The sequence below is a fragment of the Caretta caretta genome, chromosome 16, assembly GCF_965140235.1.
Source record: "Caretta caretta isolate rCarCar2 chromosome 16, rCarCar1.hap1, whole genome shotgun sequence".
In the NCBI taxonomy this organism is placed as follows: Eukaryota; Metazoa; Chordata; order Testudines; family Cheloniidae; genus Caretta; species Caretta caretta.
The window spans coordinates 8,360,344-8,384,091 of record NC_134221.1 but is presented as its reverse complement, the minus strand read 5'-3'; the positions used below and the strand labels follow the sequence as shown (position 1 = coordinate 8,384,091).

General features: G+C 49.2%; 1 protein-coding gene and 1 long non-coding RNA gene across 6 annotated transcripts in view; one reads left to right on the top strand and one right to left on the bottom strand.

Annotated features, from left to right (window-relative positions):
* WHRN (whirlin) overlaps positions 1 to 23,748 on the top strand; it is a 109,743-nt gene that overhangs the window by 5,945 nt on the left and 80,050 nt on the right. For 4 of the 5 annotated variants that reach the window (XM_075120557.1, XM_048822778.2, XM_048822773.2 and 1 more), the window contains exon 2: positions 22,032 to 22,247. The exons of the other annotated variant lie outside the window; for it this stretch is intronic. In XM_075120557.1, coding sequence (XP_074976658.1) covers positions 22,032 to 22,247 — 216 coding nt within the window. The remainder of the gene's footprint in view (positions 1 to 22,031; positions 22,248 to 23,748) is intronic. 5 annotated transcript variants of the gene reach the window in all.
* LOC142069450 (uncharacterized) lies at positions 2,734 to 14,747 on the bottom strand. Its single transcript, XR_012665278.1, has 2 exons — positions 14,293 to 14,747; positions 2,734 to 3,862 (listed from the first exon to the last, which is right to left on the bottom strand). It is a non-coding gene; the product is annotated as an uncharacterized LOC142069450 (long non-coding RNA).

The following is a 23,748-nucleotide window of genomic DNA, read 5'->3' as shown; positions in this document are numbered from 1 at the left end:
TGTTATATAAGTACCTATTACTCCTCACCCCCCATCCCGATTTTTCACACTTGCTGTCTGGTCACCCTAACTTATTGTCAGGTTCTTATTTTGCAGCTCACCCCTTTCATTTTTTTCAGTTTGAAGGAAATAGATAATTGGGCCAGATCCTCTGCTGGCGTAAATCAGCAGAATTCCAATGGGTACGATTCCAATCTAAGCTACACCAATGTAAATCTAGAGTAACTCCACCAGCCTCAGTGGAACTGCATGGATTTACCACATCAGAGGATCTGGCTCGATGAGTTTGATTCTGATCTCATTCATGCTGGCGTAGATCCAGAGTAACCTCACCAAAGTCAGTGGACCCACCCTAGATTTGCACCAGTGTAACTCAGATCAGCATCTTTGAAAGGATTCTGTGATCTCATTTCAGGGATAAGGAGCCAGGGCAGAGGCTGTGATGAGACAGATCTGTTGTTGGAAAGCAAAATAAATACAGAATACAGTAGAGCGATGTGACAGCTCACAAGTAGTCTATCCTTTTAGCAGGTGTGTTCCCCTTGTGCAGCTCTGTCTTAGAAGACTTGATTGTGATGGAAGAGGCTCAGGTGGCCAGAGGGTGGATTTTATCCATTTGTACTTGTTTGCCTCAGTTTGGTACACAGGGTTTTAATTCACTCAGAGATGTTCTTTTCTTCTCACACTCTGTCTCTGCCAAGCAGGCGTTTAAAAAAAAATAATCAGATCTCCTTTGAATTATTTTAACATTCTGTTCACTTGGATACACAAGGCAGCAAGCCGGGCAATCTTTTAAAAGGCTGTAATATTCTGTCCAAGTTATAAAGAGCTCCGGCTGCTGGTTCTCCAGTGAGGTACCGTGCAGCATTGCTAAGGCACTGCTGAAAAGCGACAAAAGGGACATGCTGATCTGAAGCTTGAAAATATATTTAGAACAATCCCGCCTCCCAGGCAATTTAAAAGAACGCGAGCCTCATTTTGTCGTTTCTGGTTGCTGCCCAATTAATCGATTAGCATATTTGACACGGCTTCCTTGCTACAATCGATAATCACCATTGCATTTCACCAGACATTCAGCTGAAGCAGTTTGTAGGGACGAATGTACTCTTTAACCCTCCTGATACTTGCTTTTTCCGGGCTGCCAGACAAATGACTGGTGAGGCAAGATAGACAGACACACAGAGATCCCCGTTTCCCCAAAAGGTATCAGACTTGTTCTTATAAAAGCTTTTACTTATACAGATTGTGCTGGGTTAGCTCATCTGTACATTTTAGAAGCCGGTGTACAAACCAGTGGCCAAAACTGAATCTCTAGAGTGGTCGTAGCAAGGACAGGGTGGGTGTGAATAGTAGGATTACCATTCATCTGCCCTGATAATTAGCTGGAGGCGACATCTGAATCCTTGGTAAATGGATCTTGGGTGGGAGTGGGTTTGTTTGTTTTTTTAATTGCACTACAAAAAAAAATCAATACAAGGGAAAAACGATCTCAAACCCAGACATCTAAAAAACAAGCCTTGGGCTCCTGCTCTGCTTTGCTCTCCTGCAAGCAATGTACATTTTAATTCTAGCAGCATGCTGAGCTCACAAGGGGACAGGGGAAGTAATCAGAGTCACCAGGATTTCCCAGTCGAGGAGAGGGGATGGGTTGGCTCTTTGAGTCAGAAACGTTTGTATTTTAACTTTGTTTTAATGCTCTTGAAAGGAAGAGGAGGCCGGCAACGATCGAGCACAGAGCCAGCAGGTGATGTGCATGTTTTCCCACACAGCTCTGCTGGTGCACCTCTCACCTGGCCCCCTCTGCTATAGTCCTGAGCCACCAATGTGTCCCAGAACTGCCCTGAGAGTCAAGGGCCAAACTGCTCCTGAGCAGAGACTGTGACGAACAGGGCAGTGTTTTTTGGTGTTGTGGACTAAGCTGAGATGACAACATTCATCTTATCTAGGACCTGGGGGAGGATTTGAACACAGGTCCACAGAAATGGTCCAGCTACCGAGAGGAAGGCTGGGCTTGTTGCTAATATACTGGTGTGGGACTCAGGAGATATAGGTCCAATTCTCTGTTCTGCCACAGGTTTCCTGCAAGACCTTAGGTACATCATTTAGGGTCTGCTACTCCTCTTAATTACACCAGCAAATCAGGAGTAACACGAGTGTAAAAGAGATAAGGCAGTAATTCTCTCTGTGCCTCAGGTTCCCATCTGCAATACAAGGCTAATAATGCTTCATTTCTCCCACCCGTTGTCTCTCTAGTCTGGCTAGATACTAAGCTCTTCAAAGCAGGGACTGTCTCTTACCCTTTGGGTACACAGTACCTAGTACATTAGGGGCCAGTCTTGATTGGGCCAGTAGGCAATGCTGGAATATAAATTATAAGAAAATCCCATGACATTTGCTGGAACATCATAAAGAAACATTTCTGCATCAGTGAAGAAATACACACACTGACCCAACAGAGAAACTTCTCTTTTCAGCCCAACTATGTATTAGAAGAAAACTGAAAGATAGGGTGCAAAGTAATTCATGGATTAAATTCTTTATTTTCCGTTTCCCCTCCCTTTCTGTTAGGCTGACGGATTTGGGGTACTTTTCTCAATGTCATGCCTACTCAGAGAATTACAGAAGTCTAAATCACTGGCAGTCTCATTTAAACTGACAACACATTTACTAGATTTCAGAGTAGCAGCCACGTTAGTCCGTATTCGCAAAAAGAAAAGGAGTACTTGTGGCACCTTAGAGACTAACCAATTTATTTGAGCATAAGCTTTTGTGAGCTACAGCTCACTTCATTGGATGCATTCAGTGGAAAATACAGTGAGGAGATTTATATACACACAGAACATGAAAAAATGGGTGTTATCATGCACACTGTAAGGAGAGTGATCACTTAAGATGAGTTATTACCAGCAGGAGAGCGGGGAGGGCGAGGGGGGGGGGAGAAAACCTTTTGTAGTATTAATCAAGGTGGGCCATTTCCAGCAGTTAACAAGAACTCTGAGGAACAGTGGGAGGGGGGAAATAAACATGGGGAAATAGTTTTACTTTGTGTAATGAACCATCCACTCCCAGTCTCTATTCAAGCCTAAGTTAATTGTATCCAGTTTGCAAATTAATTCCAATTCAGCAGTCTCTCATTAGAGTCTGTTTTTGAAGTCTTTTTGTTGTAGTATTGTGACTTTTAGGTCTGTATTCGAGTGACCAAAGAGATTGAAGTGTTCTCCGATTGGTTTATGAATGTTATAATTCTTGACATCTGATTTGTGTCCATTTATTCTTTTACATAGAGACTGTCCAGTTTGACCAATGTACATGGCAGAGGGGCATTGCTGGCACATGATGGCATATATCACATTGGTAGATGTGCAGGTGAATGAGCCTCTGATAGTGTAGCTGATAGCGTGGCTGATGTTGGGGGAGGGATAACTCAGTGGTTTGAGCATTGGCCTGCTAAACCCAGGGTTGTGAGTTCAATCCTTGAGGGGGCCATTTGGGATCTGGGGCAAAAATTAGGGATTGGTCCTGCTTTGAGCAGGGGGTTGGACTAGATGACCTCCTGAGGTCCCTTCCAACCCTGATATTCTATGATTAGGCCCTATGATGATGTCCCCTGAATAGATATGTGGACACAGTTGGCAATGGGCTTTGTTGCAAGGATAGGTTCCTGGGTTAGTGGTTCTGTTGTGTGGTCGCTGATGAGTATTTGCTTCAGGTTGGGGGGCTGTCTATAGGCAAGGACTGGCCTGTCTCCCAAGATTTGTGAGAGTGATGGGTCGTCCTTCAGGAGTTGTTTTGCTTTGCTTCTTAGATGGTGCATTACCCGAATGTTCCTCATTGCCAAATGCAGAGTGCACATGTTATCCCACTGTAAAGAAAATCAACAGCTCGTGAATCAGGGATCCACCTAGAATATAGAGACATCACTGACCCTACCCCTTCCTCTCAAGCACACAACCCTCACTATTTGGGCTTAAAATGTTGCATTCTGCACAACATCAGGAAGGGAGTCACCCTTAGAAAAGGCTCTGGGGGCTGTTGGTATTTAGAGCTGGTTGATTTTCTTTTTTAAAATGGAAAAGGACTTCATTTTCCATGAATTTGCTTTCATTATTTTCTGTTTTGTTCAATGAAAAACCAAATACCAAAAAATGTTGCTTTCAGGTCATCCCCCCCAGACACACACAAAGTGGAATTTTTCCTTCTCCCCCGCCCCCACCCTTTTCTCAGCAGCATGCTTGATGAGGGGAGTGGGAGAGGAAGAGGGGATAGGGGAAAGAAAAAGGGAAGAACTGGAGGAAAAAAATAGAGAATGCCAATGTTTTGGTTTATTGTCAAAATCCAGTGTGTGGGGGGAGAGGGGCGGTGTCTGTTTTATTATCCAGAAAATTCCAAACAAAATAAAAATTCTTTTCAAACGTTCAGTGAAAAATCCTCAGTAGCCTTTGCTGGGCTGTACTGCGGATGAGGACCCACAGAGCAGTTGTTCCGGGCCTGGGCATCAAACAGATTTGAGGTAGTGTCAGAATCTCTGAACAGCAGCAGGTCTGGGCTAGCTCCTTCTACTGCAGCTGGCTTCTAGGGTAGCTAGGGAGAAAGCCCTAGGAGCCTGGAGCTTTCCTCAGTTATCCTCAGTCATGCCTGCACCTGGGGAAGAGGTGGGGATCAAACCTGCCTTCACCCCCCACTGTGCCCTCTAAAGACCTGTGAACAAATGTGCATATATTTACATAAGCATGTGTGCTCATTTGCATTCATTTGAATGTTCACAGCCTATTTGAAAACCAAAATATATTTTAATTTCCACACTTTTTGGGGTCGGAGTGGTTGTCCCCTCCTGTGTTGACTCCAGAGGCAGCTTGCCCTGGTCCTTAAAAAAAAAAAAATGGTGAGTTCACCTGAAGTCTCCTGTCTCACTGTCCCTGATGTGCTTCCCCCCCCCCATTTCTCACGGCTCGTCCTCCCTGGAGAAATCTCAAGTCTGCCTCCTCTCTGTCTGCGCTCCCCCCTCCCGCACTCTGATTTCTTTCCCCAGCTGTCTTGCCCCATCTCCTTTGTCTGTGTCCCTTCCCAGCTGGCCCGTAGCGCACACACACTTTACGCACAGGGCAGGCTCTAGGGGCAGCTGGGAGGGAAAGCTGTGGAAAAGACTAACCTCTCGCCAAGTAAATCCTGAAGCAGCAGAAGGCAGCGATGGGGCAGGGGCAAAGAGTGGAAAGCCCGAGGCTCCAGCCAAAAGTCGGAGGCTAGGCTGCTCTAGTGGGGAGCCACAGAAATTAGGGTGAATGGGGAAGACACAATGAGGGTACTAACAAGAGGGATTGTGGGTGCAGCTGAAACCCTGTGGGGAGGAGGTCAGAGACAGGCCCTTCATGGGAAGGGTCAAGGCTGCAAAGTCATTGGGCCGGCCCGGAAATGCATCAGAGGGTCAGGAACGGTGGGTTCTACCCCTGCCTTGGCCACCCACCTCTTCTGTGGCCTTGGGGAAGTTACTTCATTTTCCCTCTCGGGGCCTGTTTCGCCTCCTGTCCTTTGTCTGACTCACCTGTTTAGACTCCAGGTTCTTTGGGACAGGGCGTGTCTCTCATAGGTTTGTATAGTGCCCAGTACAATGGGGCTCCAGGCTCAGCTGGGACATCCAGTTGCTGGAATTCTATTAACAACAACAGTGTTCTCTCTCCAGGGAGGTGGTCTCTGGGGGATAAGGAGTGCGTGCTTCAGTGACCCCCCCTGCCCCTTCCCCATTTTGTATGCCTGGATTGTCTGCTCCTTGTTCCCTTCCACCCATAGGCACAGAGGGACACAGCAAATGGTCTCATTTTAAAAGTGCATTTCTTCCCCCACCTGTCCTCCATAACAGCACTGGAAGCTTCCTCTGTGCTATCGACAAATGGTTGTTCTTGTCCAGCCTAATTGGGTCCAAAGGACCAAGAGTCGAGGATGTTCAGCTATTTGATTCACCTGTCTCTTCTAATAGGGACATGCCAGGAGAATGCAGGAAACAGTGGTTGTGCAAACTTCTGCATGTTGTTTCCGCCATGCTTCCAGGTGTGTTAAGACTCAATCCCTTTCTTTCTCTCGCTCCTTTGCTCTTTCATGCCCGATGTTTCTATTCTGGATGGAATCAGTGCAAACCTGTGTGGGAGTCTTTCAGTTATCTAGAACCTCAGCACTAGTCTTTGCAGTTTGCAAATAGGGATAATTACCCAGGCAGAGGAATGCACTTCTACCATCTGAATAGCTCAAGAAACCAAACAGGTCCTCAGAGTCTGTTATTGATGAAAGAAGAGGTGGGAGGGGGGGGAAAAAGAGGAGGGATGGAAGGATGGCCCAGAGTTAATGCTTCTTGTGTCCGGCTGTGATCTACAGTGGTGCCACTAACCAAATGACTTGGAATAGATTGCTCATTTCATTAGCAGCGAAGGTAAGCAAGTGAGCCGCAGCCCTACGAGATGGGCCTTTTATTCAGGCTGCCAGGAAACTCTAGTGATTAATGGCCATTGATTTATGACATCTGCATTCCTGCTGAGGGGCTTCTGAGGGAGTAGTTTTAAGAAGGCTTCTCTTCCAGCTTCCTCAGGGTGAGGACCAGTCAAGGAAAGAGAGCAGGGAGAAGGGAAACAAGTTCTGTTAATCTCATTAGGCACTATTGACATACATGAATTTTCCTGGAGGATGGAATATGTCAGAACATTGATCCTAGCACAGAGTGCTGTATTGCAAATCCATTTAATAGCAGCTAAAGCCATGCAGCAGGCAGGGTATTTCTATTAACGACTCATTAAAGCTAGAGATTTCGAGGTAAATATGCTGTTTTAAAAAGGTGCTTTAAAATAAATCTACTTAAATCATGAAAGGCTGAATGGACAATTAAAGAAAGGAGGGAATCAATAGCCTTATAAAATCTGTCCTGTCCCGGTCTTTGGCACTTGCTTCCCATAATAATACTTATGATGATTAGTGTCCGTTTCCTGGCTGTGATTTTTGTGAGGGTGGTCCCCTGATGCTACCATTCTCCAATGCCACTAGGACTTGTTTCCTTTACCTCCTCTCTCCCTCTGCCCTCCCACTGTCTGACAGACTTGCATAGAGCCTTTCATCTAACAGTCTCAAAAGCACTTTACAGGCAGTTTGCACACTAATGAAATGTAGCTGCCTCTGGGGTGGATCACAGCAGCCAAGAGCACACAGCAAGGTGACAAAACAGTTGGAGAAAGGAAGTGAAGGAGTCTGTATCCAGTTGACACTGCTGGGGGAATTTAAGGAGGCAGCAGTATTTTTAATTTACTGCTTCAGCCAAAATGTACTAATGCTTTCCAGACATAGAAAACACACCATGTCCTGAAGAGCTTACAGTCTAAATGTTGTAACTACCTAAGCGGTTATTTGCCCAATAGTATCACTACTTTCAAAGGTTCAGAGAGAACTTAATGACTTTAAGAGGACTGCACCATGGTTTTTCTTCATATACTGAGCCTATGTAAAGGTTCTCCACTATGGTCTCTCAACCTGGGCCTCACAACCACCTTCCCTTTCCGAGGTGAAGAAGTAGGTCCCCGAACCTATCCCTGTTGTAACATGGAATCATGGTGTGAACAGCTGAGAACCATCAGCCTCAATGCTCCAGGGAATACAGTTGTTGGTTGGCTCCTGCTTGCACGGTCTGATTTCTGCTATTGATTTCAGTCTTTCCCAGCCACGAATGCTCAGTTAAAGGAAGGAAGACTTGTGACACAGCTTTAAGGTTTGGGATGAGGGCAAAATTCAGCCCTGGTGTGAGTAAAGCTCTCTTGCAGTCCATAGAGTTGCACCAGTGTGTCAGGACTGAATTCCACCCCATGAAACCAGCATTTCAAAGGTTGAAAAAAAAAATTAAAATTGGAAAAGAGGAGACCCCCCAGGCCCCGTTTGGCCTTGGGGATTTAAGGAGAATCTGGATGGGTAGCAGCTTGCTACGAACAGCCTGATGGCACCAGCAAGGAATCAATCCATTCAGGGTTCAGAGGCCCTTGTTTTCCAAAAATGGCATGAGCTCCCAGAACTCGCTGATGGGAAACTGGACTTCTGGGCAGCTGTTCCTTTCCTGTTTCACACTGAGAGCAGTCCGACCTTTCCTTTGTCTCATCCCAACCTCTCACCCTCTTTGCCAATCCAGGCCTGATCTGTTCCAGCTTCTGGAGGTGTGAGTCCTGCGGCAAGGCCCCTGCTGATCATCTGCCAACTGAGGATGCTGTATTGGTGGTAATTGGCCGCAATCTCCGCTCTACCAGGGGGCTAGTGCTGCCCCCGTAACCCATGCCCAGTCAGGCCCCCTAGGCCTATGCCAACACTCATGCCAAGGCAGTCCCTGCCCCAGAGATCTTACAGTCTAGGTTACAACCTGTGCCTGGTTTGTTTCAGCCACATGTGGGAATGGAAGAGGAGCTTCCCACTTGCTGACATGTAGCAGAGAGGCCAAGAGCTGGCCGAGCCTGGGGAATGAACTCTCTTTTCCCTGGAGATGGTCCCCCCAGCCAGGGCCAAGACACGTTGGTGGGGAGGTGGCCTGGCTGCTGCCTGTGGGGTGCCTGTTCTGTGGCCCACTGAAGGGCTTCGGTGCCAGGGCTGTCAACCCAGCCCCTTCCCACAAAGGCTGAAGCCACTGAAAGATGAAATAAAGGAGAGAGGGATATAATTCCTGCTTGCAACATGTCTGAACAGCTGGGCTGAGATCAGGAACCACTCACTGATGTCAGTGGATGGTGAGAAGCACAGGGAAAAGAACAGAATTACAGCAGGAGCTGGGGGTCTCCTATCCACAGGGCTGACTTCATCCCTGTGACATACTGAGTTTGGTACAGAGTTAGGGTCAATTCCTGGCTCATCCACACACTTCCTGCATGACCTTGGGTGAATCACTTAGTCTCTCCCCATCTGTGAGAAGGGGGAAATGTTGCTTCCTTTCTCTCACCTTTTCTCTGCTTTGACTGTCAGCTCTTTGGAGCAGGGACTGTCTCACTGCGTGTGTACAATGCCCAGCATGATGCGGCCCTGATCTTCACTAAGGCCTCCAGGTGTTCCTGTCACCCCAGTGTATTGCAGCCCATTGAAAGGAATGGGATCCTGAGGAGGTAGGCTGGCACAGGAGTTTGCCCTGCAAGACCATATGGAGCAAATGGGCATTCAGATTTGTACGACTACTCATGGTTGCACCAGGGAAGACTCTGGCCTGCTCTATGGGTTTAACGCTGGGTACCTAGGCTCCATTCATGGGTGTCCAATGGCTCCCTGCTGACATAAAGGGGCTGTCCCCAGGGAATTCCCCTGAAGTCAAGGGGGTGTCTTGCCAGTGTAGTCAGTAGCTGAATCTCTGCTGTCCCCAGTGTGGGGTGTTTGCTGGGTTTGTTCCCAAGGAACAGGGGCCTCGTTAGAGCTTCCCTTTCCTCCTGATTATTCCTGGCTACTGCAGTGACCTGTAGGAGCAGTGGACAACTGAGCACATTAGGACAGCCCCTCTAACCTACCCCAGGGGCCGAATCAGTCAACGACTGGCCCAGCATGGAGTGGTGTAAAGTCACCTTTGGCTCTGGGGTTTAGGGTTGCAATCTGATGCCTTAACCACAAGGCTACCCTTCCTGGGTACCTCAGCACAGAATCCGGCTGTATGTGTATTGGAATGGGGGTATTTCGCACTCCCTTGGGCCGGAACACTCCTCGAGGGCTCGCAGAAAGACTTCTACCACCATTGCCCTTTTTCCGTCTCAGCCCATTTGCACTTGCCGCCCTCTGGTTCAGTGGTGAAGAACAGGTTCCATTTATAAAGCACCTTTCAACCAAACATCCTTTCCAGACGGCATCGAGGGGAATCTTGTAACAGGACTTTCGCTTCAGAGCTCATTCTAAAGCTGTCCCCTCGGTGCCTCCAGATAGCCGCTCAGGGCAGAACAAGAGGGAAGAGCACCACTCCCTGTAGCTCCTTGCAGGTCTCCCATCCACGTGTCAATCAGGGGCAGCTCTGTTTAGCGTGTCAGAGCTACAAAAGAACTCAGCCAGCAGTAGTACATCTCCAGGCTGCACTTCATTACCTTGGTCGTTTGCATTAAATTGCACCATTAAATCCACTCAGTGTCCCCATGCTGAAGCAATAAAAGATGACAAGCCCAGGATGGAATTAAATAATTTATGGGCACAGCCTTGCCCATAATGATGGCTTTGAAGGTGGCTCAATGGGCCCGAGGTATCCTTTGGAGGAAGTCTTCTCCACAGCTGTCAAAAACAGCTGCCAGGAGTAAGTGTTGGCTATTTTACCTCCTCTTCCTTTGAGGACTTTCAAAAGGCCTCAGGTAACGTTTTTCAGTGAATAAGAAGATTACCTGCAAACTTTTCCCCTGGTAAAAAGTAAAGTCAGCCACCCCCTCTCCTTGAGGGGGGGATAGCTCAGTGGTTTGAGCATTGGCCTGCTAAACCCAAGGTTGTGAGTTCAATCCTTGAGGGGGCCATTTAGGGATCTGGGGCAAAAATTGGGGATCGGTCCTGCTTTGAGCAGGGGGTTGGACTAGATGACCTCCTGAGGTCCCTTCCAACCCTGATATTCTAGGATATTGAGAGCACTGATGGCCATGCACATCCAACTGGAATGAAGAGGATAAATGAGGATCGACAAGGATGTGACAGGTTTCCCCTCCCCCAGGGCTGCCACTTGGGAACTGGGGTACCACTGAGCCCACCTGACCCACCAGTCTGGGCTCCTTTCAACTGTACTGCTGTGACAAGCTGCAGACACGCTCTTGGTCTCACTTTCACCAGCACAAACGTAGGGACACACCCAGCTGTTGTAACATGCAAACAGGCTTTCTGACTAGCCTCTGCATGGGAAGGCTTCAGCTAAGGAACTGCCCAGTTACTCAAGTGCCCACCCTCCTCTGGAGTGCAAACCCAAAATTATACCATCTTGCTCTGCACAAGGAACTGTGCAGCATAAGCTCATGAAATGCGCCCCCTCCCTTGATGTGGAGGGGAATATACACAGCATTCTGCCCCCAGTTAGGATTTCCACACACACTGGTTTAAGACTAAACAAGACAAGTTTAGTAACAAAAGTTACTGGTTCTGCCATGCTGGGGCAATGGTAGTACAATAGAGGGACATCCAGGTAAACCCAGATTTTGCAGAGGTCCTTGAAACTGCAACTTTTGGGAAATTGTGGAGGGAGCTAGCAAAAAAAAATGTTGGGGATCATAGTAATTTGGAAACAAATTTAAAACAATATGGAGCATTGGATACATGGGGTTTGGCAAGTCTAGGATTTCCCCAGCTACATCAGATACTGGCTACTAAGTCCCACATCCTGCCCCTAGCTGGGGCCAATACAAGGTACTTCTGGGGAAAGCAAAAGAAAAAAATCCTATAATGCACACAGATGATCGTGCAATGCGGGGGCAGGGACAGAGGCGTGTGGACCCAAGGGTTCATTATTCTCCCGTTTCTGAAAGCATGAGATATGATAACTCACTTGATCCATGGATCTGCCTTTGAGCTTCAGGTCAGACCTTTGCCACTGAGCAGATGGAGGACCTGAATCATGGTTGCTCTTGTGCAGTCATTGGCAAGTGTGAAATGCTCCCAGATCAGGATGGTAACGTGTTCCAGTCATTTTGCACTGGGGTCAATGAGGAGGCAAGGTGGAGTGGAGCAGCTAGTCAGGCCTTGAGAGTGGGAGTGCTCCACCCATTGTGGAGGAGGGTTCTCCTGAAGTCACTATTGTACCCCGCCTAGCCAACAGCATGAGTAAGAGGAAAGATGGTTGAGTCGCTCAGGCCATTGCTTAGGATCTGAGACCCAGCTTCAAGTCCCTGTTCTGCCACAGACTTCCCATATGGCCTTATGCAAGTCACTTAGGCTCGGCTCCTCATTTCTATCCAATGCAACGCAAAGTTTCAATAGGAATGAAGAGCCTAAATACCCGCTGAGGATCTGGGCCAAACACATAATACTTCCTTGCCTCACACAGGTATTGTGGTGCTGCTCTGAGGTGCTCTGCTACTACAGCCCATAAGCTAGAGAGAACACAAGCAGCAGTTTGAAGAGGCCCCTCTTGGCCGCCATCTTTGACAGAGGAAGAGAAAATGAAGGTTGAAGGAAATAGGGGAACTCTGGCTGAGGCCGACACAACCTCCCCAGCAAGGGAAAACAGTAAAATATTCGGGTTAACTTGGGGTTTGCCAAAGCGGCTGAGTGATCAATAGCTGCGTTGGGACATAGTCTGAAGCTTCTCCCATTGAGCTCTGCCAAAGCCTCTTAATTCTGTAGCTCTGCCTGCCAGTGTTTCATAAAGGCCCGTTTTAGTGTACAAGCAGGTGAAGGAGTTCAAAATCTGGGCCAGAGCTCCTGTGCTCCATGCCATTGTGCAAAGGAAAGCACCGTTTCACCTCCTCCATGTTGCACCAATATTCATCCATGTCCACTGCAGCTTCCAGATGCCCTGAGGATTTCTGATTCTGGAGTAACTTGGACCCTGTACTCACTTTTCTGACTCACAGTTGATACACCCAGGGCTTCGGGAGAGATTTTCTCCATTGCCCTGGTCTGTTCTGCTAATGTAACCACAAGAACATCCTTCCAGGTGTAGGTGCAACACTGGAGTGGCTCTTAGGAAATTTGGGTTCAACTTTCTGCTCCGCCATAGACTTGCTGTGTAACCTTGGGCAAGTCACTTTATCTCTGTGCCTCAGTTCCCCATCGGTAGCACAAGGATAATAATGCATACTTTGTTCATCTTGTCTATTGAGATTGTAAACTTTGTCTACTCTGCCATCAGGAAGGGTGATTGGAGTACATGTAGGCATGCCCTAGCTAACTTCAGCGTAGCTAACTCGAACAGCAATAGGACCTGCCTAGGATCCTGGGTGCATCCTCGAGTGTCTAACCTGTGCCGCTAGCAAATTACATCTCCTGATTACAGTGTAGACATACTCTAAGTGCTTTTGCAGCATCTTGTCCAGTGGAGCCCTGGTCTCACCTGGGGCCTCTAGGCATGACTGTAGCCTAGAGCATAATAATCCAAGCTGCTCTGACTAATGCCTTTGTGTCCTAACAGACATCTTGCTAAATGCATCTGGATCCTGTAGCACCTTACCCTACTCTTCCACTTTCGAGCCCTGTCTTAAGCAGGGAATTGGGCTGTGGCTTGCCAGTGTGGACACATTTCTTTAGGGATTTAAGGAGGAGACCCCCCCAACTATTTTGACTTGTGACCTATATAAAAAGATGGATTTGTCCCCAGAGATGAAACCCTACGGTCAAACTCATCTCAGGTGTAACTATTGACTGCAACAGAGCTGTGTCCAGGATTGAGTTTAGTCCCTGGTATATTTATACGCTTGCAAAGTTACTATTGTTTATTAATATGTGTATTTTATAGCTCCATACTGCAGATGGTTATGAGGCATTTCCAGGTAGAATATTTTGTGAAATAGCTGCATAAAAATGCTTTCCAAGTTGGCACAATCTAATGAATCAAAAAAATCCACTTTGATAAATATGCCTATCTATGAATGCTCTTTCCCAGCATGTGCTTAAGCTCCTGTTGACTTCCTCTTGAGGACAGTGGGACTTCAGCACATGCATAAAGTTAAGCACATGCCTATGTGCTTTCTTCAGTGAGAACCCCTATGGGTTTGTTTTCCAGGAGGAACAAATCCCACCACACCTTTTAATAGGATATGGTATTCTTCTCTTCCTTTCCTCAATGGGTGCATAGTGTGGCTGGACATTCTTAAACAGCCACCATGTTCTACTCCAGAGGTGGCTGCATTTCAGTGGTGCATGAAGTGAATTATTGCACTCACACAGTTACTCACATAAATATCAACACATTTAATACACGGCTTTGGGATCCTTCAGGCAGTATATAAATTTAGCTTCCTATTTTTCCAATGTCATGTGTTTCCATGAAAGGTTTATTGTTATAATGACCTTTAATTTTTGGAAGGGATATTAACCCAATAATGGCTGAATTTAAAATAAAGATTTGGCATGAGCCCACACATGTCAGGAGGGATCTCAGATAATCATTAACTCACCCCTTTGTCCTATGGCATTAGAAGAGTCTCTGTGTGTGATGGCAGGGTGCATAAAGCTGTACACCTGGTCCGATTGACAGATAAATAATCTCAACATCCAGAGCCATATTCTACCCTCAGTTGCACCCATGGACCCCCATGAATTGAATGGTGTCAGACAGGTGCACGTGAGAACGGAGATGCAGTTTTACCTGCAGAACAAAGCTCCATAGAGCTTGTGACGGGGGTTGGGACTCACCACTGCAGCACCTCCCGCTGGCACATCTGGGAATTAGCTCTGTCCTCTGCAGGGCATCCTCTGCTGGTGGTGTCCCATCCATCTCTCACCCTGCTGGCATCTGGACCCACGTTGCTCCTTGCTCAGCAGCATCCTCTTCAGGACGCTGCCCTCTGGCAGTGCCCACTGCTCCGGTCTAGCCCCCTTCCATTATCAGCAGTCCACCATCTGCACCTGCTGTAGTGGCCAGCTGCAGCCTCAGAATCTAGCCCTTTCATCGCAGGGGCCAGCCACAGCCTGGACCAGGGCACACTCCTCTTCAGCCAGGTGTAGTACAAGGCGGAAGGGACCCAGGCCCACCTGCTACTCTGGGTCCCGACCCAGGGACCCTCTAGCAGCAGCCTCTCTGCCCTCCTCTCTCTCCTTGTCCTGCTATTGTCCCTGGGCCACTTCCCCTTCAGCCCTATTCACCTGCCTGGCCCTGGCTAAGCCGGCAGCCTGGGGTTTTCCTTAGCTGGAGCTCCCCAGCTCCTTCTACCCTTCCCCAGCACTGCTCTGTCCAAGGTGTTACCTTTCAGCTCAGGACCCAGTCCTCCTCCCTTGACCACCAGGGACAGATTGCCCTACTCTTTGCTAGGCAGCCTTTATACAGGGCCTAGGCCAGCCCTGATTGGCTACCTCTCCCACTGCCCTGATTGGCTTTCCCCAGGCCTTCTCTGATTGGCTGCTGCAGGTCTGCACAGCCTCTCTGGCCTGGTTCAGCCCTTCTTCTCAGGGTGTGGGGCACCGCCCCACCACAGAGATGTTCAGGGTTCTTGCTAGGATTATTTGAACCCAGTCTGTGGACAGCATGGTCTAACAGAAGGGGCATCAAGCCAGGAGGCCAGGCTTCTATTCCCAGCTTGCCCAGTGACCTGTTGCGTGACCTTGGGCAATTTCCTGTCTCATTTTCCCCTCCCTCCCTTTGTCCATCTTGCCAATGTAGGTTATACCCTCGTTGAGGTCGGGACTGTCTCTTCACACATGTTTGCCCAGCCCCTAGTACAACAGGGTGCAGGAGGGGGCGGTGGTTTGCTATGAAGCTACTGCTACAGAAGGAGTGACGGGGGCTGCTGGAGCTGGGACTCCATCCCACTGAGGGCCTTAGGAGGTGTCCTGCCTGCCTCCAAGCTTACCAGATTATAGGCTGGGGTGGGAGCTGGGACCAGCTCAGAGGAAGAAATGTAGCTGGCAGGTAAATGTTATCTTTGTGGCAGAAAAGATCTAGTTTGGGTAGCTGGCATACGTGATTTCTAGCCACAGTTGATGGTGGTAGAGGGGGCTCGTTATCTGCTGTTGCTGGTGATTAACTTCCCTGCCTGATGCTGCAGTTTGAAGTAAGTAACCAATTGTTTTTAAAAGCTGAGACAGGAGGATTTTGTGAGCGAAGGGCAAAGTTCCAGCAGCCCCTTTACTGTGAAGTTAAAGACAAATAGAGCCATTTCATCAGTATTCGAGTGGAAACTGCGCCGACATCCCATTAGATGTGGCTGCTTAGATGTAGCAAATGCAATGTCAGGATTACAGAGTCAATTTCTTTCCCTTATATTTGTTTCTAATTCTTTCTTTGTTGGAGCAAAAACCAACCCCAACTACCAACATAACTGGATAGGTCACCTGCCCCCAGAGCTGGGATTTGTATGTCTTGGTGATTGCTTCCAGCGCATTCAAACCCCTGGCTGAGGGGTAGGAAGGATGGTCTAGTAGACAAGGTACTGGACTGGGACTCAAGTCTTGGGTTCAGTTCCTGCTCAGCCACAGACTGTCTGTGTGACCATGGGCAAGTCACTTAATCTATCCCGTGCCTCAGTTCTCCATCTGTAAAATGGGGATAACAGCACTGCCCTGCCTCACAGTGTTGGGTGTGTGAGAGAATAAACTGGAGATAAATGAGGACAGGATCCACTAGTCAGCTCTAATCCCTTTAAAATATGCCATCTTCTCACTTCCAGACCCTCGCTGCCTGGCAGGTCCTTGTCCTCTTCCAGCTCCTGGATCTCTCCTCTGCCTCCCATGCGAACTGTGGCCGTGGCTTTGGGCCATGCCAGGTGGGGCTGTATAACTGTCCCTGTGCTGGTCACTGCAGGGCACTTGTGTCAGGGTCCCATAATGCTGGGCTGTTCAGAGGGGCCCCTCTATTGATGGTGCACTGGGCAGGCAGCTGGCCCACAGCCTCTTTGTGCCAGCTGTGTTGGTGCAAAGGGCGGTGAGCCCGGCAGAGCCAGATCCTGGGGAATTCCCCCAGTGTCGGGCAGATCCTTACACAGACAGCACAAGGGTTCCCTGCAGTCCCTGGCAGCGGTGTGGGGGCAGATGCTGGAGCCGTTCCGGAGGAACCACAGGCATGGTCGGTGAACTGCTATATAACAGCCGCTTGTGGCCATGAGCGGCCGGGTACGATAGGGCCGCCCGAGGCTCCAGAATAAGGAAGGAGCAAAGGTGGCTTGAGGCATCCTCAGGCCCTGTGCTTGTTTCAGCTCAGTCACATAGATGAATTGGGTCCCACAGCCGCCATGCTGGCATGGCCTATTCCGTTGGGAGAGCTGCTTTGGAAAGCCGCCTGCAGGGGCCTGGTGACAGACCGTGCCTCCGTTTCCACTCCCTGCCGCTGCCTTGCAGGTCTCTGTGTTCACTTTCAAAGCCTCCCAGAGTTTCTGCTGCCAGCTTCATACATAAAACATCTGGCCGTTAATTGAGATTCCATTTCCCCGGCAGGGCGGTCAGAGGAACACGAGGGGGACCTTAAAAGTACCTTGTAAATCTCCAGCCGCTCAGCCTCTCAAACTGTTTACCGAGCTTTCCGAGAGCAGCTCCCCTGGTGTTCCGACTCTGCCAGGGGCTGACAGGTAGTTCAGAAGGAAAGGAAGAGCCACCCCTCCGCTCATCTCCTCCCACCGGCAATGGTCATGATTGTTCCTCCCCACAGGCTCCCATCCCGGTTCCCCCACTGCCTTTTCTGGCATTTTTATCTCCTACATGTGTTGCAATGTCACGGCTGTATGGGCTCGTGTCAGACCAAGGCCAGGCGTGGTGCGGCTGGGAACCTGACCAAGGTCACGCCAATGGTTGGGCAAGCTTTCTCAGGCGAGCTCAGGTTCTCTCTAGCCTCACTGTTGCCAGGCAGGATCTGCCGCATGACAAATCAGGGGTTAACTTCAGCTTAGCTCCCCCCTTCCTTTGCACAGGCGATTAGAGGAAGGACTGGGGAAGGATTCATCCCTGCACCAGCTTGCACTAATTCTGGGTGTGAAGCTTGGCTCTCAGTGCTGGTTAGGGTGCTGGGGAATCAGGCCCTTTGGGATGGATGCTTAGGAGACAGATGGAGAAGAATGCACTGGGGAACAGTGGGCTGCACAGCCAGGGTCATCAGTCTGAGCTGACCCTCCGGTGAGGAGTTTTTCTCTTTATTAACATTAAGTAACAGTAGCACCTAGAAACCAAGTTCAAGGCCCCATGGCGCTTGGCTCTGTGGTAACAAATATGTGCTAGGGGCTATATGAACACCGAATAAGAGACAATCTCTGGCTGCCCCTACGGGTATGTCTACACTGCACACTAAACCTGTGCTGACTCAGGTCAGCAAGCACTCAGGACCTGAATCCTAAGACCCTGCTAGGGCAGTGGGTGAGAGCCCGAGTCCTTCTGTGACTCCGGTGTAAGCCTTGTTTTCAGTGTGGACGTCTCTCAAGCTGCAGACCAGAGTCAGAAAGTCTGTGGAGTGCAGTGTGGACAGCACGGCTGTGTGAGACCCAGTTCGAGTTTACGCTCTAATATATCAGACAGACAAAGGTGGGAGGGGAAAACGGGGGGGGGTGGTGAAGCCATTAGCCAGTCACGCAGTAGAGCAGGGAACAGAACGCGGGTCTCCTGACTCCCAACCTGGTGGCCTGTCCACTAGACAAAACCACCTCTGCTTGTTTTCCTGCTCTTTTGCATTTATTTGTGATTACTTGGTATAGTCCTCTGCAAGGAAAAGACTTTGCTGGCCGTGGCTTGTTGTCTCTCCTGAAATGAACAGTGTTCTGTAGAATATAAAAATGCAACAGGGTTCTAAAGAAATTGCTCTAAAACCCTATAGCATTTAATAGAGAACACGACCCTTTCTGTAGGTTGTTTCGACACACGCTGTAGGACTGAATAGCAGGGCAATAATTCTTATGTTTTATAGGTTGGTTAAAAAAATGATTGACAGTCTCATTTTCTGTTACATTCTCTGTTTTAGGGCTGTTATCTTAGCGTTTTTATACTGCTTCCCATCACTGTAGGCTGAGTGCTATGGGGTTTTTCCATGCATCCTTCACATTCTGAGTCTTCGCGGCATGTTTTCAGGGCCTCCGTAACCCATCTGGGGCTTGCTGGTTTCAGAGCTTTGTTACTGGTTAGTAGAGGGGGAAAGTGGATCTGGAGCCTGGGCTCTGAGACCCTCCCCCTTCACTGGGTTTCAGAGCCTTGGCCCCTCCCCGAGCAGGAGCAGCTACACCGCTCCTTTTAGCCCATAGCACAAACCTGAGTCAGTTGACCTGGGCTCCGCAGCTTGCTGCCGAGGGGTGTGTGTGTGTTTTGTTTCGTTTCGTTTGGGGGTTTTTGCAGTGTAGATACCCCAGATGTACAGTACCTTCCCTCTTAACTTGTGTAAATTTGATTTTAAACATTAACTTTAATAAAATTTTTAAATCTGTTCTCTTGGTCTTCTGGCTTGGATGTTAGCTCATACAGAACAGATCAACTAGTTCATGAGCCACATTAATTAGCTGATGCTTGTACAATACTATACAGCTGTCAGGTATTATTTTTGATTATATTCCTTGCTCGGGACAGGGCACTCACTGCTAAGGCAAAGCCAGGGTGGATTCATGTTTGGACCCTCAGCTCTCTCAGTAGGTACCTGTCGGGGTGGGGGTGGTACTGCCACTGAGCAGACTGCTGGCTTTAGAAGTCACTGCCGTTGATCCAAGGGCATGCATTGTTTTTAAAGACTTCCTGTCACAGGGTAGCTCCCTATTGGGTGTTGGGAAGTGGGCGGGCACAAAAGCTCCTCCCCATCACAGGGTAGCTTGTCTCTGTGGATAGCCTGAGCCCAGTGCCCCAGACTGGAGCATGTGAGCCTAATCCAGCTAATTAAGGAGGGCTGTGTTACACCTGGGTCTATGAATGGCTGCTAGGAGGCAGCTGAGAGGAGGACTGAGATAAACAAAGCCCTGGGCTACAAAGGTCAATTCCTGTGGGGAGTCCCTGGAGCAAGGGAGGGCTTAGAGAAGCAGCCCTGGGACTGCTGCTCCAAGGCTGAGGCTCAGAAGCTGCCAGCAGCTGGAGTGTCAGAGACCCCTGGGAGGGGTGGCCCTGAAGCCTGGGGCCAGGTGCTGGCTTAAGGCTGCTCTCTGGTTGTTTGTTTAACCTTTGCTGTAAAAGAATAAACCTTCTTAACTGAGACTGAGAGTGGCAGCACGTGTCTGGAGTGGGGTTGCAGTGGTGGCCAATCTCAGTGACACTTCCCTTAAACTCCCTGAGTGGGCTGGAGGTAACTTGAAGGCAATGGCTACCATGGTGAAGCTTGGGAATCGGGGAATGGGTGATGTGCTGGATCCAGGGCTTCCTCTCTGCAGCCGATATGGGGATCTGCTTGCAGGGGGAGCATCGGAACTGCCCCACCAGATCAGTGCAGGTGTCTATCTAATTCCATTTCCTGGATCTGAGAGCAGCCAACACCAGCACCTCTTGGCAAGTCCCCACCCCAGGCATGGTGCTTCAGTTAGTTTCACCAGGAGACTTGGCCCCCAAACACGGGTGGAAGAACCAGGAGGAGGGCGGGGGCGAGCATCCCAGTCACAGAAACATTGTCGGGGGAGGAGTGATCTATTTTTTTTCTGCCCCCACAATATGTCCTCTGAACCTGGAGAGTTTCTCTGCTGGTCTAACTCCCTCAACACCTGGAAGTGGGGGCCTGGAGCTGGGCTGGGCAGGGAAGGGGCAGCCAGGCAGATCTGTGCCATTTTGGGCTGGTGGGAAGGCTGTCTCCCCTGGGTGGGGGTGGCTGCCGCTGCCAGCTGCACGAAAGCAGCAGCGGGATCTGGGCAGGCAGCTGCTGTGAGTGCCTGGGGCTGGGGTGTGGGGATACCTTGAAGCTCCAGGTGCCCTGACTGGTCCCCTTCCTCAGTCTGCTGTGCATCTCTGGGGCCAAGGCAAATGCCTGCCCCACCAGCTGCCCCCAGCCCTGCTACTGCCCCAAGCACTGCCCAAACCCCTTCTACGCCCTGGGCTCCTTGGCACACGCTCCCTGCCACCCATTCAAGGTGAGCATGTGCTGTGTCTGCCCCACAGGCATATGTATGTTAAACCAGCAACGCAGCCACTGGCCGCTTGTGAACGCTGAGCTGCCTCGCTGTTACTGAGCCCTGTGAGCAGCTGGTCGAGCTCCCTAGCGTTAATTACATGAGATTTAACTACAGAACGTCCGTCGGCCCTTTGCAGTACCTGCCAGAGGGGAAACAGACCCCGCTGGATCTCCTGGTCCCCTCAGGATGGGGTGGAGGTTTTTTAACTAATTATTGCACATGTTAATTGACTATTTGTGCTTGGGAGGCGTACGGTAATGAATGGCACCTGAGACTGAGGTTCTCATTTATGGGCCTGGTCCAAAGCCCAGTGAAGTCAATGGGAATCTTTCCAATTGTCTTCAATGGCCTGGGCAGAGGCAGGGCAGGTTTCCACAAGCGCCAGTCCCTGTCGATCATGTCGTCCTGTCCTGGTCTGGCGTTCTTTCCCAAGGAGGAGAAATGGCTCCGTCTCCAGACCTGGGTCAGTCCTAGGCTGCTCCTGAGCAGCAGAGATCCCCTGTCCTGGACAACTGGAGGAGTCCTGCGGTTGGGATGTGGTGAGGATGGCGTGGGGAATTTGGGGTGAGCAGGCCTGGGGAATTGCCATACCCATGGTCCCTGTCCCCTGAGAGCCTGGCTCTGGCAAAGACCAGACCCAGCCGCTTCAGAGGAAGGTGCAAGAAAAGAAAACCCCTCGTGCATGAGTATGGAATAGCCTGCCTATCAGAGGAGCTGCTTCCTAACCCCATGCTGTAGGGGTTGGATTATGCCCAGAGACATGGAAATATATCTCCTCTAAAGCATTTGCACCCTGCCTAATGTAACTCTGGATAACAGTGTGTGGCTGCTCCTCAAATATGGCAAGAGCATACAGTAGATCCGGATGCAAATATTGCAGAGGAAGGATAGTCCAGTGGTTAGGGCACTTGTCTGCAACTCAGAAGACCCATCTGGTACTCACAGTTACATTAGACAGAATACAGCATCCTGCCCATGTGAGATCATTCTCAATCCCCTGGTGCTTTGCATAAGAATTAGAGTTAACTCCAGTGTCCTATCCTCATTCCAACATGCTTCCCTCTGACCCTGCTGCAGTTTCAAGTTGTTATGAGCTCTTCTTTGCCGCTTGTCCTATAGGGACAATGTGGGCTGTTAAACAGCTGTTGTGATCTACCCCGGAAGTGGCTGCATTTCAGCAGAGGGTTCAGAGATCCTGAGTTCTGTATCAGTTTCATGGATTTGTGAGGCTTGCTCCATCCATGTTTGTAAAGTTCTTGGAGATCACCAGATGAACGGTTCCATAGAAAAGCAAAGCTTTGGCATTATTGAAATTCCATTAGCGTTAATTGCTGTTCTTTCCCTTGGGCTCTGGAATTAATTCCTTTTTTCTCCCGGACTGTCTCACAGGCTCTGAAAGGCTCCAAGAAGCTGAACCTGTCAGTTCATTCAGTTGGGCGGATCCCTGGGGGCTATGTCACCAATCACATTTACACCTGGGTGGATCCCCAGGGGCGGAGCGCATCCCCGCCCATGGGCCTGCCTCAGCACCAGAGCAGCTCCCTGCGGAAGGACGGCGAGAAGAGGAGTCACCTGCAGCTTCTGCAAGAGGGGGATGAGAAAAAGGTGAGTGTGGGGGAGAAATTCAAAGCCCTGGGGCCTCATCTCCTCTTGTCATGGAAGTTCAAGCCCCCTCCACTCTGTCATTCCATCTTCCATCAGTTCTTACGAGAACAAGGGCTGGCCCTTTGCTTCTCTAGGTCCTGTGCCATTGCCCTGTACCAGGCATAGTGCAGAATGCTTCCAAGGTGTTTTGCATTCACTTTGCAGTGGTACAAATGACTACAGAAGTGGGCAGGGTGATGGAGAAGAGGACCCCCAGGTCTCTGATCCATTCCCCAAATTCACAGCTTTGTTCTCTTGACTCTCCAGGTGATGCCCAGAAAACACCTCTGTGTGATTTTTCTGTCTAGATTTTAGTTTCAGCTCCATCTTCTAAGTCCTTGAAATGGCAGAATCCTGCAGAACTGAATGGGAATGAAGCCAGCAAGGCCCTGACAAAATATAACCAGGTTCAATAGAATGGAATAGAAAATGAGGCCCTTCTTACAGGCTTTTAGAATCAGAGGTGGTTTTGAACATCAAAGCGCCAACACCCTTCCTGAACTGGAGATGGAAACAAGGCTCTTTCAGATGCAAATAGAACCGTCAGTGGCACTTGCAGCTGGGAAGCAGTTGATCAGACCAGAACCTGTTTCTGTGACGTTTCCCGTGCTGACCATTAACTCTGATGTTAATAACAAATCTGATTAATAGGAAAAAATCCACACTGGCCTCTCTTGTGGTGGTTTGGGGCATGGTTCTGCTGCTGGTTGTATAGCAAAAGGACTTATTGCTGCTTTCCTTCCATCTTGGATCCTTCTTGGGGGTTTTTCACCATTTAATTTTGGGCCAAATGCCAAAACCTTGGTGGGGGGGTGCTTCAGTGGGAGTCTTGCCTGGATAAAGGCTGGAAAAGCCTGAGTAAGAACTTCAGGATTTTTCTCTCCAAATAGCGCCTCTCATCTGCTTTTCTTCTCCATCAAGGGATGTGGGTTTAGGACTCTGTGGCGAGAGGCAGGGTTATTTGGCTGACTCACATGACAGCCAGATATGGGGAGGCTCATAAACTCCCATCCAGTGTCATGGCTCTTAGAGGGAATTGGGGACAAACATAGAAGATCTAGGAAGAAGCCAAGCAAAGGCTTGTAACTTAACCATAATTCCCAGGAAGGGGTGAATTTTGGACACAACCTTGTATGCATGGGTGTGAGTGGAGAGAGCAGGGGAGGAAGGGAAATTGACTTATTCCAAACTTCCTTTCCTCTTTCACACCTTTGTATTTTTCCTCTTTCTCTCACTTAATCCTACTTCTTCTCTCATCCTTTTTGCTCCTCTACTTCTCTTCCTCTCTCGTCCAGCTCCCAGACAGTCCTCAAAACAGAAAGCATAGGAGTCAGGGCTTGGTGGGGGGAAAGTGTATCGACCCAACTTGGTTTTGCCTTCATTGTCTATCTTTTCTGGTGTAAAAAAAAAAAGTATTTAGTGGCTGAGATTTGAAATAATGCTTTGTGCTTCCATAGCGCCT